The 17,129-nt window shown below is 23.8% G+C and overlaps 1 protein-coding gene across 3 annotated transcripts in view; it reads right to left on the bottom strand.

Annotated features, from left to right (window-relative positions):
• Positions 1–6,696: 6,696 nt before the first annotated feature.
• The window catches only part of LOC112599648 (oxysterol-binding protein-related protein 9), a 30,823-nt gene continuing 20,390 nt past the window's right edge, over positions 6,697–17,129 (bottom strand). For 2 of the 3 annotated variants that reach the window (XM_025346635.1, XM_025346636.1), the window contains 16 exons: positions 15,661–15,882; positions 13,401–13,496; positions 13,232–13,306; positions 12,653–12,703; positions 12,516–12,591; positions 12,289–12,363; positions 11,439–11,577; positions 9,582–9,763; positions 9,486–9,515; positions 9,249–9,402; positions 8,846–9,150; positions 8,475–8,649; positions 8,191–8,410; positions 7,428–7,549; positions 7,055–7,160; positions 6,697–6,874 (listed from right to left, as the gene is read on the bottom strand). In XM_025346635.1, coding sequence (XP_025202420.1) covers positions 6,788–6,874; positions 7,055–7,160; positions 7,428–7,549; positions 8,191–8,410; positions 8,475–8,649; positions 8,846–9,150; positions 9,249–9,402; positions 9,486–9,515; positions 9,582–9,763; positions 11,439–11,577; positions 12,289–12,363; positions 12,516–12,591; positions 12,653–12,703; positions 13,232–13,306; positions 13,401–13,496; positions 15,661–15,882 — 2,115 coding nt within the window. In that variant the 3' untranslated portion in view covers positions 6,697–6,787. Of the gene's footprint in view, positions 6,875–7,054; positions 7,161–7,423; positions 7,550–8,190; positions 8,411–8,474; positions 8,650–8,845; positions 9,151–9,248; positions 9,403–9,485; positions 9,516–9,581; positions 9,764–11,438; positions 11,578–12,288; positions 12,364–12,515; positions 12,592–12,652; positions 12,704–13,231; positions 13,307–13,400; positions 13,497–15,660; positions 15,883–17,129 lie in introns of those variants that run through there. The other variant, XM_025346638.1, reaches the window with a different exon arrangement.

Genomic DNA, 17,129 nt, shown 5'->3' with positions numbered 1-17,129 from the left:
ATAATACATAATAGTTAAATAACTAATACTTGCATATAAAATGGCTGAATGTTAATTGTATCTATAAAATATGTGTGGACCTTTCACGGGTTATTTTGAATTCAAAGTTTTGCAACACCCCAGAATTTTAATATCAATGCAGTAAAACTCAACACATAAAATCGATTCACACAATGTCTGTTAGAAACATGAAAAAAAATAATACAGTAGATTAGATTCAGTAGAACATACTATGCTATGTCTATTATATCATGGCTCATGACTGAAAGACGATTTTTTGCGTTTACTTTATTATTTACCGCTTAAAGTGGTATAGGTACTAAGGTACCTAACATGTCGACAGTTACCACTTACCGCCACATCGAGGCGCCATAAACACTCGGCACCCGTTATTATAATATATTACACGGCGTTTATTTATGTTAGATTTAAATATATCCACACCCGGCACTCCGCAGAATGCGTGTGGCGTGTATTGTGTATACAATATAATAATAAAAATAATATATTGTTCATTCAGATTATCGCATTAATAATTATTACAATACAATTGCTCCAATCACTCCTGGGATATCTAACCTATTTTCAGTGAAGTTGAGATAATAATAAAAAGAAAGTAAACATTTTTACACATTACAATCATTTCCTAGTATGTTATTTTTAGATGCAGTAAAAAACGTTAAGTTTGAAGAATAATTATAAAAGATAAATAGGTAATAATAAAATTTACAGATATAAGAATACAAACAGCATATTTACATTATACCTACACGCTATAATAACTAGATATATCTAAATTGTTTAGGTTATAAATTATTAACATGTTTTAATATAATGTTTATTATGACGGTAAATAATTTGAATTGGAACTTGATTGAATAAACTTAAATCTACTTGTCGTTGGGATTTTAATGTATTATACAATATTATATTCAACATTTAAAATCTTTGGCTGTCGATTTGATTGCCAAATCTTCCAGCAGGTGTACATATCGTGCGCGTATGGCGAACGCCTAAAAATAAACGAGACGCGATTGTGTATGTGTCTGCAGCAATAGGTCAGTGATGTAGTATTATAAATTATAGTGTATCTAAGTAGGTAATGAGTAGGGTTCGGATTTAAAGGCAAAAGCCTTTTTTTTTAATAATTTTAATAGAAAAATAATTTTTGTATAAAAATGTGTTTCGTTTAATATCTAAGACGGTGGATGTATTTTTTTTTGTTTTTTTTACTTATAAATGCATTTTTGCTTTTTTTGCCTACGGTACCAATCGATGAGATGTGAAGACAGTGCATTGTCAATTTTATATTTAAAATTATTTAGAATGGGTTAACAATTAGAATGAAGAAACAACAAGTGAAGACGGTTTAATAAGAAGCAATCTTAATTTAGATTATTATTTATGTATAAAATACACCCCAATAACTTCGACGGACGTAGAAAGATCATTTTCTATATATTGTACAAAAATATTTTGAGCCCAAACCGTCAACGTTTTACTGAAGATGATAGCTTACCATCTATGTACATGATAGTGAATTTTTTTTTAATACCAACTAGTTAGTATATTAAACTTTGTTGTATATTTTTAAATTGCTTTTTTATATAAATTAAATGCTTTTTTTGTCTTTTTCAAATTTTAAATATTTTTTTTTTATTGATTATATTGCCTTTAAATTTGAACCCTAGCAATGAGTAATGACTATAATGACTAGGTAATGATTAAGAGGGGATTTTTACATTCTTAAACTTAAGAGATTAAAATATGAATCTAATGTGCTATAAAACACCCTTAAAATATTTTTTATTAACCCGCTTAATTTGATAAAATATGCCATTTTTAACAAATATAGTTTAAAAAAAATATAGGTACACCAGTCACGATAAGAAACATAAGTACCAGCTATAATAATATATTATGTTTAGTGTTTACATTAAACTTAATAAGTTTGTAATATTTACAAATATCATGTTTGATGTTATTATCCATTATCCATTAATTGCAGATTGCAGTAGGTAATTAGTAATTACACACTGTGTTGCGGCACATTGTGTCATATCCTTAAACTTAAAAAAATCGTTTTAGCGTCACATTTATAAAATTAAATAATTTCCAATTTAATTATAAACAAGAACGGTTTTTATCATTTTTCATTATTAGATATTTTTATTCCTGTAACGACATAATTACAATTCGATTAATTAACAGAATATAGGTTTTATCTCACAAATAATCAAATAATATATTCTTAAATATTAAATAGGAATAGGCTAAAATATTTACTAATCTCTAAAATATACTATCATAATATGTGAAATATATTTTTTTATGAATAAGATGTCTACATTTTTCGACTTCACTGATTACATAAAATCAACACTAAGAATTATTATAGAAACCTAAACATCTGAACTCTACTGTATTATGAATTATGATACTATTGATAATAAATTATGAGTATTTTATTAGATTATGGGTAAGCATATTTTCGTAAATGTAAATTGTTATCATTTAATATTTTGACCTATATTGATGCTTATTCAGCCTATTAATATAAATACGACTATAGTTCGGTAAAATAGGTAATACTGTAAGGTCTATATGCACAGTGTACATTGAAATTAAAAAAAATAATAATACCTTATGATTAATATTATGTTGCCACGATGGTTATTTTTAAAACGAGAGCTGCGGTGGTGGTACTCTGTAGGATTTAACTACAATATATTTTTAATCGTTAAAATATACACGCATTCTCATTAAGTACCTATATATCATTTTTCAAAATTATTATTGTGAAACAATAGATGCACATAGAATATTATGTAAATATAGAACATAATTGTATCAAAGTAATATACAGAATATAGTAGGTAATAGGTATACATGAAACTGATAAAATACAATAAACAGTATTTAATTTTAACTACGGTTTTTCTCAGGTCCTGGCTCCGACCTAGGGTTCACTTGAAGCAAGTTTCCACTAACCACTAGTAGGTTCATAAATCATGATGAGTTTGGAAGACATAATATGAGGGACGAGGGTTGGATGATTTGACATTTTTAGTAATTAATATTAATCTATAAATATTTATAATTTATAATTTTAATATTATTAATATTTTTTTTTAAATAGTTCAAGAATAATAAATACTAGATCTTATATTAAATCTATTTATATTTTTAAGTTGTTATCCTACTTATTGCTAAGACATATTACCCTTATTATAAACATTTTAATTATAATAATAATTCAATGAATAATTTAAAGTAAATATAGAGGATGTAGGTAGATACCTAATTAAAAAAAAAAAAAAAAAAAATAAAAATTTGTATCATTAAGAAATATTCTTGAAATAGTACAAAATATATCAAAAATTTAGAAATATGGTACCTATTTGGGCACATTTAAAAATTCCAAAAATCAGAATTTGAATACATTTATAATTAAAAGAAATAATGGGAGTGACATAGGCGTAACTAGACCTTAAAGTTAGGGGGGGGGCTTCAGGCCTAGAATTTTTATTATAAGTAAATTAAGTGGGGGGCTCTACCCCCCAAACATCTTACATTCATTGATTATACATATAATATGAATGTAAATTAATATTTAATTATAAAACAAATAATAAACCAAGTGGTATTGAGGTTAAATATTTATACATTAACATATTATTAAGTATTATTTTAGATATAAAGAATTTAACAATTTTTAGTTTATTGACAACTTCTTAGTAGGGAGTATTTATGTAGTAAAAATTACACAACATGATATGTCTTACACAATTACACAAGATCATTACATACAATATAATATAGTTTAAATTAATATTTTTCCAGGATATTAATAAAAAAAATAAAACGATATTTTAAATTTAAGTTTAAAAATGTTATTACTATTGGCGGGAGTGTGGGACTAGGAATTATGACAGGGGGTTTAAAATTTATGTTGGAGGGACTAAGCCCCCCCCCACAAAGTCCCTCCTAGTTACGCATATGGGGGGTGAGCATTCTGTAGGTAAATTATCTTCTATGGTATATACGAGTGTAAAATAATTTGAACATAATAATAAACTATAGTTATTTGATGGACCTAATCAAAAGTAACGTGATGTGAGGAGTAGGTACCTAGTTGTCAGTAGATTGTTCCCAACTAGGTAAGTACCTATTTTATATAATAATGATATTTTATAATGAAAATTGAAAATGTATTTACTTATGATAATATTTAGATCTGTTTCAAATATTATATAATTGACAAAAATTAAATTTTCTATTGTTAATATAATAATGGTAGGTAACCAGTGGCGTATCCAGGATTTTTTTAAGGGGGGGGCACACACTGTCTAAAATTTTACTATATATACTACCTACTACCAAAAACAGAAAAAATAAAATAAACCAAATATTTAATGTTTATAGTGCAAATAATTTGTTTATATTTTCAGTCAGTCATTAAGTTAATATATATATACATAATAATAAAAACGGGTTAATCCCAACAAAATTATAAGTGTATGTAATGCTGGTATAAGAGTATTATTGTAGTATGCGTTCATGCATACAAATAAATTTAAATCTTTAAAACAAAATCTAGTAAATAAGGCCAACGAGGGGGGCATGGCCCCCGTGCCCCCCCTGGATACGCCACTGTAGGTAATTATTATATAAACAAAATAATTATCAGATTACTTATCATATTATATTCAGTACGTGTGTACAGTGTACACCCTATTTATAAATACAAGATAAATATATATATATAACTAGAAACTGCGTTTTTCCAACATTTACAATAAATATTTGATTTTTGTATACTTTAATATAAATAAAGTTTTAACTTTTAACCTTTAACAAAATATGATATGACCTTTTCATAGTTTGATGATTTTCCACACAATATATCCGTAGGTTGACCTATTCACTTAAATATTACCAAAATAAAATAACCTTCACATTTTTTTTAATATACAAGAATAAAAGTGTAGATACTGGATGATCATTTAACATAAGATTTCCATTTAAAAAAAAAACAATTATATTCATTTTTAAGTTTTTTACTCTTTTGAATGACAACATACATTTTTAACTTTATATTCTAGAATAAAAGTAAAAAAAATATTACATACAATTTATACACTATAATAATAATTCAGAGTATTTTGATCTATAAAAATTAAACTTAGGACAATTATTGTAAAAGTTTTACCTAACTTATGAGCTACTTTAAGTTATAAATGAGATGAGCAGTGGATCAATATTTTGCAGGGTACCATTATCTATAAGCTATTTAAACTCAATTCATAAACTAACTTCCAAAATTTGATTTTTATACATCAATGCAGTATTCCTGAAATAATTCTGCTTTGGAATAAAAAATTGAAAATGCATATCTGATGCCATTATAAAAATGTAAAAATTAAATGTAACGACAAAAAATATTTTCAAAAATTAATAGTGAGTTTCCTACTTTAAATGGAACACCCAGTTCCAGTATATGTTGCTTTGATCATATGCTATAATTCTATTAGTATAGACCAGGGGTGGCCAACATTAATAGATTCACGGGTTACATAGATAATTACAATGATACCAAGAGCCAAAATGTTTATATAATTTGTTCATTTTTTATAAGCTAATACCTAAAAATTAAAATTCATAATAATATTAAGTAAATTTTGATTTTGTAAATAAGACGCAAGCCGCATCTGATAATGACGAGAGCCGCAAATTGGCCACCTATGGTATAGACTATAGACTATAGCTATTTAAAAATGTGTTAGATACTTACATGACAATTTAAAATTTGTATTTAATAATTAGTGATGAGATAATAAAAAAAGTTTGCACTATTCTAATCATGTTTGTAAGTCTATACTGTGTGCATAACCCTGAGTAATTGTTTCATATAGATAAAATCATTTGTGTATGATAATATATTATAGTATTATAATAAATAATAATGTATTCATAAGCACAAGATTGGTTAAAGCCTAATATACTTAAAATTTTAAAGAAAATTACCTATTCAAAATTAATATTATATGATCAACAATTCAGTAATAAGGAAGAACTAAATTTACCATAGAAAAATGTACATGTTAATATTTTTATTATTATATTACTTTGAAGTAAAATACTTGATTTAAGGCTACATATTTAACACAAATTTTTTAGTAATAAATAATAATATAGTTTTATTTTTTTTTTTTCATAGCATAATATAACATAAGTTAGAACAAATAACCAAGTTAATCACAATTTGTAATGAGATAAATAATAAAATATTATATTGATCTCTCATCTGATATTAGTGCATAAATAAAAAATGTATAACACTTATATCCAATTTTAATTTACAATATAATATTAAGTTTTTATATTTTTTAAATGAACAAATTATTTTAATATCAACAAAATCAGTACCAAAACTTAATAATCTAAAAGTAAGCTAGTAAATTGTATATGTGACTGATTCACAAAGTGAATACAAATAATAACTCTGGTAACAACAATAATGACATAATTTTCTATTAGATATATATACATAAGACACTACGATAATAATTTTCTTTTGATTGTAACAAAATAGTGACTATCCACCATTTCTTTAAGTCACCGAATAAAAATATATTGGGAATAAAAATATAGATATTGATATTGCGCCAAAACATCTTTAAATATATAAACAAACATATTTTAAATATTTGGATGGTAAATATACATTAAATGTGTATATTTATACATATTTAGGAGTTTATTTTAATGCAAGTTATTAGGGTTGTCATGATGGCATTGATTCAAATGTCACACCTAACTTTTTTTCCAATGGAAATTTGTACTCCCAATTTTCTCCATTTTGCACAAACCACTAAAAAAAAAAAAAAAAAATAGTTAAAATTAAAAATACAATGTACATAAATAATTTTTAAATTTTATGTACAAAAATGATAATAATAATAAAGGATACTTTATATAATTTAGAGAAAAAATAAAATAGGATTCTAAAAATATATTATTTAAAATAAATATTTTAATTAATTTTATTTACTCGTGGAATCCAAACTTCATTATTTTCTTTTCGAATTTCAGCTTCATTTCTTTGTTTTTGTTCGATTTCAGCTTTAGCTTGACTAGCTTGATCTACATTATCAACTCTAAAAATAAATTGTAATAAAACAATTTGTTAAATAACACAAATTAAATTTATTATTATTGACAGGAATAGTGAGTCATTAATTTTTATATACTGTATCTACTGTTCAAACTTATTCAACTTAAACTAAATGTAATAAATGCCAAAATCACAGGAAGAAGTGACCCTTCTATGTGTTAGAAAATGTGATTTTAAAATATTAAGACAGATTTTTTCCAGCAAAAATATTATGATAAAATTGTTTCAAAAAATAATAAATAACACTTACTTGAGGCCTAAAGTAACTTTTTTCCAAATATTTCTAGATTCATTAGTTTCTTGTTCAGCAACTTTACGAACTCTTTTTTTAATTACTTCAATTGCTTTAGTGTCAACAAACATTTCAGTTCTCTAAAAATATAATCAATAATAATAAGTTCACCAGGATCATGGTACCAATGGAATATTTCAATTTTATAATAACATCACTTGCATAATTGTAGACTGAATTTATTACAATTTACAAAAATTTTTTTTTTAAGTTATCATTTAAAAACAAAATGGAACCTCACTCAAATACCTGATACTTGTGGTTAAAATGTACTTATGGCTCGAGTTTGCTCATAAATTATTATAACACCACAAACAATTTTGTTCATTATTCTTTATGTTAAAATAGAATTTATTAATATAAATACATTTTACCGGAGGTCAACAGTATATGAATTATTGAGATGAAAAAACTTAAAAATATTTAATTTTAATACTAGGTTTATACTTAAAATTCATTTTTTAGATTCTTTTGTCTTGAGTAAAGGATTTATTATTATTTTTCTCTGTACAGACCAAAAATAATAATCTAAACACTGCACATAATTTATATTTGATCTATTTTTAGGAAACATAAATTTTTTTTTTTAATTATCTTGTCTACCTTCTAAACAATTTATCAACTTTTGCAATTGAGTATGATATCTATTTTGAACTAATGTCATATATTCAATAATATTTATTAGAAATTAACTGCTTACAACTAACAAATTAATACTTACACCATCAGCCCATTTAGCTTCCATAGAACCATTCCATTCACCAGAAATAGTTAGAAAAGCTTTTTTTGTCTTAGGTCCAAATACTTCTGCAGTAATGCGGTGTTTTTTTCCACCATAGAATGGTTTAGTATGGAATTCTATATCACAGTGGTAACCTGTCTGTGGACATGTTATAGTTACAGATCCACCTAACTCAATCCATGGCACAGTTAATATCGATCTATAAAAAAAAATAAATCAAATTAAAGTAAAATGTTCATTCATTTTTAAAAGGTTATAAGTACCTGCCATAACCACTAGGGAATGTTGAAATGTATTCTTCCTTATGTTTTAATAATCTTACAATCCCTTGTCCCACATGATGAACAGCAACAGATAAGCCAAGAAATTTAGATTTAGTCCAAACACTTGCACAAAGAGTTACTTTTTTTTTCTTGTGCTCAGCATAAAATGCAGATACTAAAAAATGTACCAAAATAAAATAAATACTTTTTTGAAATACATTTTGTACATACATCATAATTAATGATAATATAATTAAAAAAAGGTATATGAAATTGATTCTGCAACAAATTAGTTTCAAAAAAGAAAAATTGAAAAATATATTTTATACACGTATAAACTGTAAACATTAAATACATTTAATTAATCTTACTAGGGGGATGATGAGAAACTTGTTCTGCAAGGAATATTAATTGATCAGGATCAGTCCAAGGTAAAGGGTTTTCTTCTTGATTAAGTACAGTTGCTTCTGAATCATTTTGAACTGTATTATCATTTGACAATTCTGACTCTTCTGTAGTAACTCCAGGTACATCCCAATGACAACGAAATATTTCACCAAGGATAGGATTATAGGGTTTTTTTGCAACAGCAGAATTTCGACCAGCATGGTAAGAAGATAAATACCAACGTACTATTTGAACCATTCTTTCTTCAGGTGTTTCCAAGTCATTTGCTCTGTAAATAATACATATAGTATAAATAATAATATATAAAAAAATTTAAATTTAATTATAATATATTATACATATTAAAAAAAAAAAAGAAACACTTACTTGAGAAATAAATCTGGATGGGCTAAATAATCAGCATACATTTCTAATAATGAACGTTTTTCTAATATGAATGTTGGTAGAGCGACTTTCGTTAAATCCATACCTATTTTAACTTGAGATATTAGATGTGTAACAACTGAACCCTGCATGGTTACTGAAACAAAATATATCAATAAAAGCATATTATATTACACAAATATAAATATTATAAACATTAAAATCAATGTTTTTTCTTACCATCAGATTCATCTTGATCTTCATAAATAGCTTTAAAACAATAAAAATGCAATTAAAAAAATTATACTTAAATAAAATAAAATGTTATTATAGTACCATCATAATTTATAGAGCCATCAGAATAAGTAGGTACAATTATATTGTCTTTGCTATAACTATCCTTTTTTTTTGACATATTTGCAATGTTTCGATCTGTAGAATCCATAGATATTTGATTTAAATCAGAAGATCCGGATTGAGTCAAATTTCCAGTATTTTCTAGAGGTGGTTCACTTCCACTATAAGAAAAATAAAATAATAAATATTTACTAACTTTAAATTAAATTATAAACTGTAAAAAATAATGTAAATATTTTATATTATTATTATAGATTAAATTGAATGTATATTATAGTGATATTAAATTCTTAGCAGAGTACCCACAAACATATTAATACTTTTAAATAAATGATAGAAAATATAAATAAATAATTTAATTATTAATTTAGGCACTTCCTTACATTTAAAAAATAATTTTACTATTATATTTTATGGAAATTGATAATTAATAAAATTAATTAATGAGTAGGTAAGTTTCTATTAATCTATTTAGTTGAAATAAAATTCAAATATTACAATTTATCAATAGATATTATATATAACCATTGAAATAATATAAAATTATTATATAATTATTTGAAAAACATTAAATATACACTCAACATTAATACCTAATGTTTCAATACTTAATAATATTATCTATTATTAGGTAGTAAATCTATAAACATTTGATTGTATGTATGTGTTGCATAATTATGCACTTTTAGATTTTGAAATTTTATTAAAAAAAAAAAAAGATAATAAATAACATGTCTGTCTATAAGCCTAAGCATTAAAATTTAATTATGTATAGTAAAATAGTAAAAATATTTATAATTATTTGTTGAAACGTCAAATTAATTTTTACTAAGGAAAAATTGTTAAGCAATAACAAACATGGATGAAAATGGATAATAAAAATAAAATACAAATAATAACACTATCATTAATATAATACGTGATTTATATCATATTTATCTAAATTAAATACATTTATTTACTCATTAAAAAAAAAAAAATTTATAATAATAAAATAAAATAAATAAAATGATATGAAAGTATGAATAAGCTGAAAACTTTTATCATAAGTTCATGAAGTTACAATTTTTCCTGCATGTTTAATTATCATTAGTGCTAGGAAGATTTTTATCATGTTCATTAAAATTGAAATTTGGTAATTAGGTAAATTTTTAACCTTTGGCTTTGGCCCATGTTGGCAGTTATTACTGATTCTGGATTCCCGGGTGAAGTATTAGCCCAATTCCAAAAACGGGAAATCATTTGTAGTCAGTACAGCAGCAAATACAAATATTGTTAAATGAAAGAAATATTCTAAAAATCACTATTACAGTAACACATATTTTTTGATATAGAAAATTTGTTAAGAAATATAAATCACCATTCGCTCTTTAAAACATAATAAATAAACTGTAAATAATATTTTAATACATTAAATTAAAGATAAAACAATAGACAGAAGGCAAGTGGCGATCGATTAATAGAACGATTTGTGTATAAGACGAATATAATAATAATTATACGAACTGCGAAGTGAGTAAGTACGAAGACGGGTGATTACGGTGTGATAATAGTTCAAGGCCAAAATACAATATAATCAGCTGATCTTATGACGTTCAGCACCCTAACCAGGGTTCAGATAGGATTATCAGATAAAGATCATGAAGTGAATTTTGACGTTCTTGATTCTGTTTTCAATAATTATATTTTATACTATCCATAAATAAAATTATTTTTTTCTGAAATTTTGTTTCAATGATTACAACCAATTAATCCAAAATAAAGATAAAATTCAATATTATTATTTTACATACAAAATATGCAACGATGGAAAAAATTAAATTATTTAACTCCTACCCGATAAGTATTCGATTCTTGTATTTCCGTCGCATTGCAGGCACTGGTTCAGTTGGACTAGGTTTAGACCATTCTTCTTCGTCTTCATAAGCATCATAAAAATCGTCTTCAGACGAAGAATAAGAGACATCTGGAATATCTGTTAAGACAAAATATAATTTTTTGATGATTTAAAAATATATTCATATGTAAAATAATTGTATGCAGTTATCAAACACTAAAACATTTCAAATTATTAGTAAATAATAATTAATTACTAAAAATTATAAAAACTAGTTTTGGCAGTTTCAGCATAATTTTAGATATTTATTAATAATTATATATATATATGTATTTTAGAATTAAAATAGAAATAAAATATTTAAGTATAATTAATGCAATAACATATTTTTCATACAAACATATTTGGCATTTTAAGGTTTTTTAAAAAACAATTTAAAATTTTTATCCATTAATTTAATGATATTTACAGGTATTTTTTAACATTTCATAACACTTCTCAACGAAATTAAAAATTAAAAAATTAAAATAAATACATTTTTTAAAAGAACATTTTTAGGTATTTTTGAGGGCATTAAAATCGACGCTATAATTACGAATATTACCAATATGTAAATTTAGAGAAAAATAAGGAAGATTATTTACTTTGAAAAAAAAAATTTCATTTACTGTCTGATAGATAAATGTGAAAGTATAAATGACTTTCTTTTAAAAAGAAGTCAACATAAAGAATAAATGAGTAATGAGTATTATAGTTAAAATAATCATTCTGCATACGTATCAACAGCGAGGTAAAAAACTGGCAGTTTGTAACTTAAAATTTTGTTGTAATTAGTAAATAGTTAATTACCATTATCCATTGATTGAGAGTTTCTTCTAGGACGTTCTTCACATTCAGCTCCATATTCTAAACTACCCGTGTCTCCTAAAATTAGTTTTATAACATAACATTATTAATATAATGCAAAAAATCTATAAAGAGTTATTATAAGTAAAAGAAAATTAAAAATTACATTTATGTTATATACATAAATACAAATGGAAGTAATGTATTACTATGATTCTATACATATTTACCTTCTAAACTAGGGAAATCATAATCTGTGGAAACTGATGTTGTTCTATATGATCCATTAACAGGGAATGCGGTATTCTGAAAATAAATAATTAATACCTATCATTAATTTGTTATTAAAATAAATTAAAGATATTACCTTAGCTATTTGTAACATTACAATTGAATGCTTTACTTGGTCCATTAGTTTCTAAAAAAACAATTTTATAATAATCAAAACACAAATAAAATATAAATAGAATATTTGGACAAAACATAGATTACACAGACAATAACATTTAAGCGCGAAATAGTGAAGTTCTTTTTAACTTTATAGTTATAATTTTGAAAACAATTATGTTTGATAAACGATTTTGAGATGCATTTTCTAATATGTTTTCACGAGTTTTAAAGTTTTTAAATGCTCACAAAAAAAATATCTCTGAAGTGAAATTAAAAAAAAAACCTTGTACAAAATGTTAAGTTTTAAATTCAAAGGTATAAATTATGTGCGTATAATAATAGTTTTTATTTTTAAATTGGTGATTAGCCAAATTTTTAATATATTACACATAATAATCAAACACATCATTTAGACGACTATACATGAGTTTAAAGTCTTATGTATAAGATATGAATCAATACATTATATCATGTATAAATAAGTAATGGGTATCATAAGACTTCTTTACAATTTAATTAAATAATAAAATATTAATGCAAAATCATATATATTTACATTAATTTCTGAAATAATACATTCACAATGTGCTTTGTCTTCCTCGCACAACGAATTCATTTTTACTTCTAAATTCTGGAAAATAATATACATAATACATATATATATATAAATATATTTATTTTTATTCTTACGTATAAGTATTTATTTATATTTAAATTATTCAAACCTTAGTTTGTTCAATAAGAAGCTGTAAATAAGCATCAGCTTCTCCTAATTTCTTATCAAAACTTTCCAAAGTAGGAACGACAGCATCATTATTAACCTAACAAAAATAAAATCGATTGTTACATAATTTATGTAATTTATATATTTATATTTTATTTCATCTATACTATAAGAATAACATTTTAATTAATATATGAATACAATACCTTTATTCTTACGGTTGGTTTAAACATATTTAAACATCCACCCATCATTCCTACGTCTATATATTGAATAAGCAATACGCGTACATACATTTAATTTAGGGTTCTACTGTTTTTGAAGTAGATTCACTTTAAACACATACTGACTAAGGGTTTTGCTGCACATTTATGAACAGACTATTCCATTTGCTTATTTAAAAAAAATCAATATACACTAGAGCTAAATGGTTCAAATTTCCGTTGGAAGACTGTACATCATAAAATAATACCGACGCAATTAAGGTCAGAATTGGATTAGTGCAACCAGTGCTGAACGTATAGGCTACATATATGGCTGTTTATAAACTAACTATTATACTTGTAATTTAATAATACACACCCTCTTTTGAGAAATATGTTTTCTTACTACCGATCCGATGATAATTAAAGGTTTCTCTTTCAAAACACATATCTAGCATACAAGTTTTTATTGATTTAAAAAAGTTGTTTTCTAGTTTCTAAAAATATTATGTTCGTTCTTATCATTAGCACAATTGTCTAAACAAATTATTCTATGTATAGTTATAATTTATTATAATCGAAATCCTTTAAATATTATAAATATAATATAAAAGAACAGGACTCTCTTATGTTCGAACAACACTATTGAATATTTTGCTTATTTCTTTCTAAAAAGAGGATCCATATTGTATTTGGATATATCATTTTTTTTGCTCAACTTATAGAGTTTCACCTTTTTTTTGAAGAAGAATTATTTCGTAAAATTTTAGGTATAAATTTTGTATTGATAACAGACATATTCAAATAAAATTATTCTTTCTTATTTGCACACTAATACGGTATTATATAAAACAATAAATGCACTGTAAGTATTAATTTAGAGTAAGGAAAAACTTAATCATTTATAGGTTTATGCGCTAAAAAAAAATGTCAAATGAATTTTACGAACTTAAAGTTAGGTTTTAAAATAACAAGAAATTTTTAAATATTGTTAGTATTTACAGTAAATAATCGAAAAATGTAAATAAATGTTAATTATTTAAATAGTTAAAACTAGATATTACGTATTATAGAATTCAGTTAAATAATATTTGTATTTTAAAATTCCACGAAAAACATAAATTGTCTATCAATACACTGTTTGTATTATATCATGAATCAGAAATGTATTGATTACCATTTAATTAACCTGACAACAAGGTTAATAATGTGAATAAAATAAAACAATTAAAAAAACTAATTCATTATATTTATATTTAAAAGGTACAAAAAGCAGATAATATTTAGGTACGCTATTGCAAAATATTTATATTTTTATATTAAGTTTCGTTATATAAATTTATATGTTTCTGCTAATAAATATAGTAAATCAATAACTTCAGTAGTTTAAGCTAAAATAAGTAAATATATTAGGTGATTCATTTAAAAGTAAACATTTTCTCAAAATTTTTTTTGCTCAACTTGAAGATGTTTAAAAAACAACTATTTTTTAAAGTTTTTTACATTTTTTATAAGTTGCGTGCATTTCTATAACATATTCTAAGACAGTTTTTAATAAATTTAGTTTAAGTTTAGAGGAGGGGGTACTTTAAATAACCACGTTATCTTATAAGCACTAATGAATTTAATATATATAGTCTATATTAACAATTATTAATCATTATTAACCAACAGTAACTATTTTACTTCAGTTTTATTTTAAAATTCTTTTTATAAAACCTAAAACTCTGTAATATTTATGAAATGTTTAAAATACAAATACATCGCTTATTAAAAAAAAATTGTTATGTTGAATTTTATTGAATTATTTATTTTTATCAATTCAAATTGTATGTACGAGTAAAAGTAAAGATTTGATAGGCATTATAATTTGTTAAAAATTATTTTAATAAATAATAACACTTTGTTTTGTAATTTTAAAACCAGGAATTGTTAACTTATAGATTCCATTTCAAAAGTTAAATTTATACATAGATTATTCAATGCAATAGTAAATTTGAAACAATTACTATAAAAATCTTATATTTAAAAGATATTTTATTTAAATACATTAATTACCTGTATTTGATTAACTCTATATCCATACAACTGTTTTTGTATGGTATCTTCTAAAGCGCGTATCCAAAGTTCTCGGTCAGCACGAGTCCTTGCTTGAAAATGGAATGTTTTACCATCTACTGTTACAGTAAACGTAAGATTATCTTCATCATCAATTCCAATCATAGCTCCTTTCAAACGAACACAGCCACGACGTACACCACGTACCATTTTTTCCCGAGACTAAAATAAAAGTTCATTTTTTAAAAATAAATGGCCAGTAATAATGCAGAGTATTTTTGAGTGATTATTGATGTAAAAATTGCTCTTAAATAATAAACAAAAATAAAAGTAAAATGGAGTTTTAATTGAATAAGCATGCTACAATTGATAAAAATATTATTTTTTTACTGGCCCATTTCACAACTTCCAAAAAATGTTTAAATAATTAAATAGGTATCTGTGCAAATCGTATTTTTAAAGTAACTATGAAAAACTTAATGAATAATCTTAACATTTTTTTCGTTTTTTTCTAAACAATTAGTTTTTTTTTTTACTCTTAAAGGTACTACAATATAACATAAATTATTATAGAAGTAATGAGAAAAAAATTCAACTTTTTCAATACATCACTTGAATACTTATAAATAAATATTAATATTAAACGGATTATATTATGTTATATTTAAAGATATTTAATAAGACACTATCAAAATATAATTCAATTGTGAAATTTTAGTAATTAGTATAATTATTTGTTAAATTAATACTCATTAGACCAATTCTATAATTATTTCATTAATTTATTTAAAACTGATATATTTATAACCTTCATGTTAAACAATTTTATTTTTCTATTTAAATAAAATAAAATAATTTAAACATATTGCACATTTTTTTTTTATAATAAAATATAAATGAAACTTAAATAAGTTTATTTAGTATTTTAGTCTATATCTTAGTAAAATAATGGATTATTTGTTTTTTTTTCTTACTGGAATACTCTGTTTAAAGTTATTATAAAGAGGTCTTTGACCTTAGATTTATGAATTTATGAATCTTTAATGAGCAGGAAATAATGTCTTCTTGAACCGTGAATAGTATTGCATATATTAAAAGCATTTTCCCAGACCTTTTATCAGAACTGTGAAGATGACATTACATTGGTCAATGATAGAATATGATCGATGGCAGTTAATAAATAGTTTAATTTTTTAAAGTTTAAACATAGTAATATTGAATTTTTTTTTGAAACTTATATAATTTTATAATTCTTCAGACGCAATTTATAAATAAATATAATCAACATTTATGGGTGTTCTTTAAATTAATTAATTATTATTCTTTTAAAAAAAAATAATATATTATAATAAAAATGGTATTTATGACGTGGTTTGAGATCCTTGATGGGCAGATTAACCCTGGTAAGATTTTTTACATTTAACTTATAAAAATGTTTAATCACTTTACAATTTTTAGACTGGAGAACT

Source organism: Melanaphis sacchari, unplaced genomic scaffold (genome assembly GCF_002803265.2).
Source record: "Melanaphis sacchari strain LSU unplaced genomic scaffold, SCAv2.0 Contig54_pilon_pilon, whole genome shotgun sequence".
Lineage (NCBI taxonomy): Eukaryota > Metazoa > Arthropoda > Insecta > Hemiptera > Aphididae > Melanaphis > Melanaphis sacchari.
Note: the sequence above shows the minus strand (reverse complement) of the source record. Positions and strands in the feature narration are given on the sequence as shown.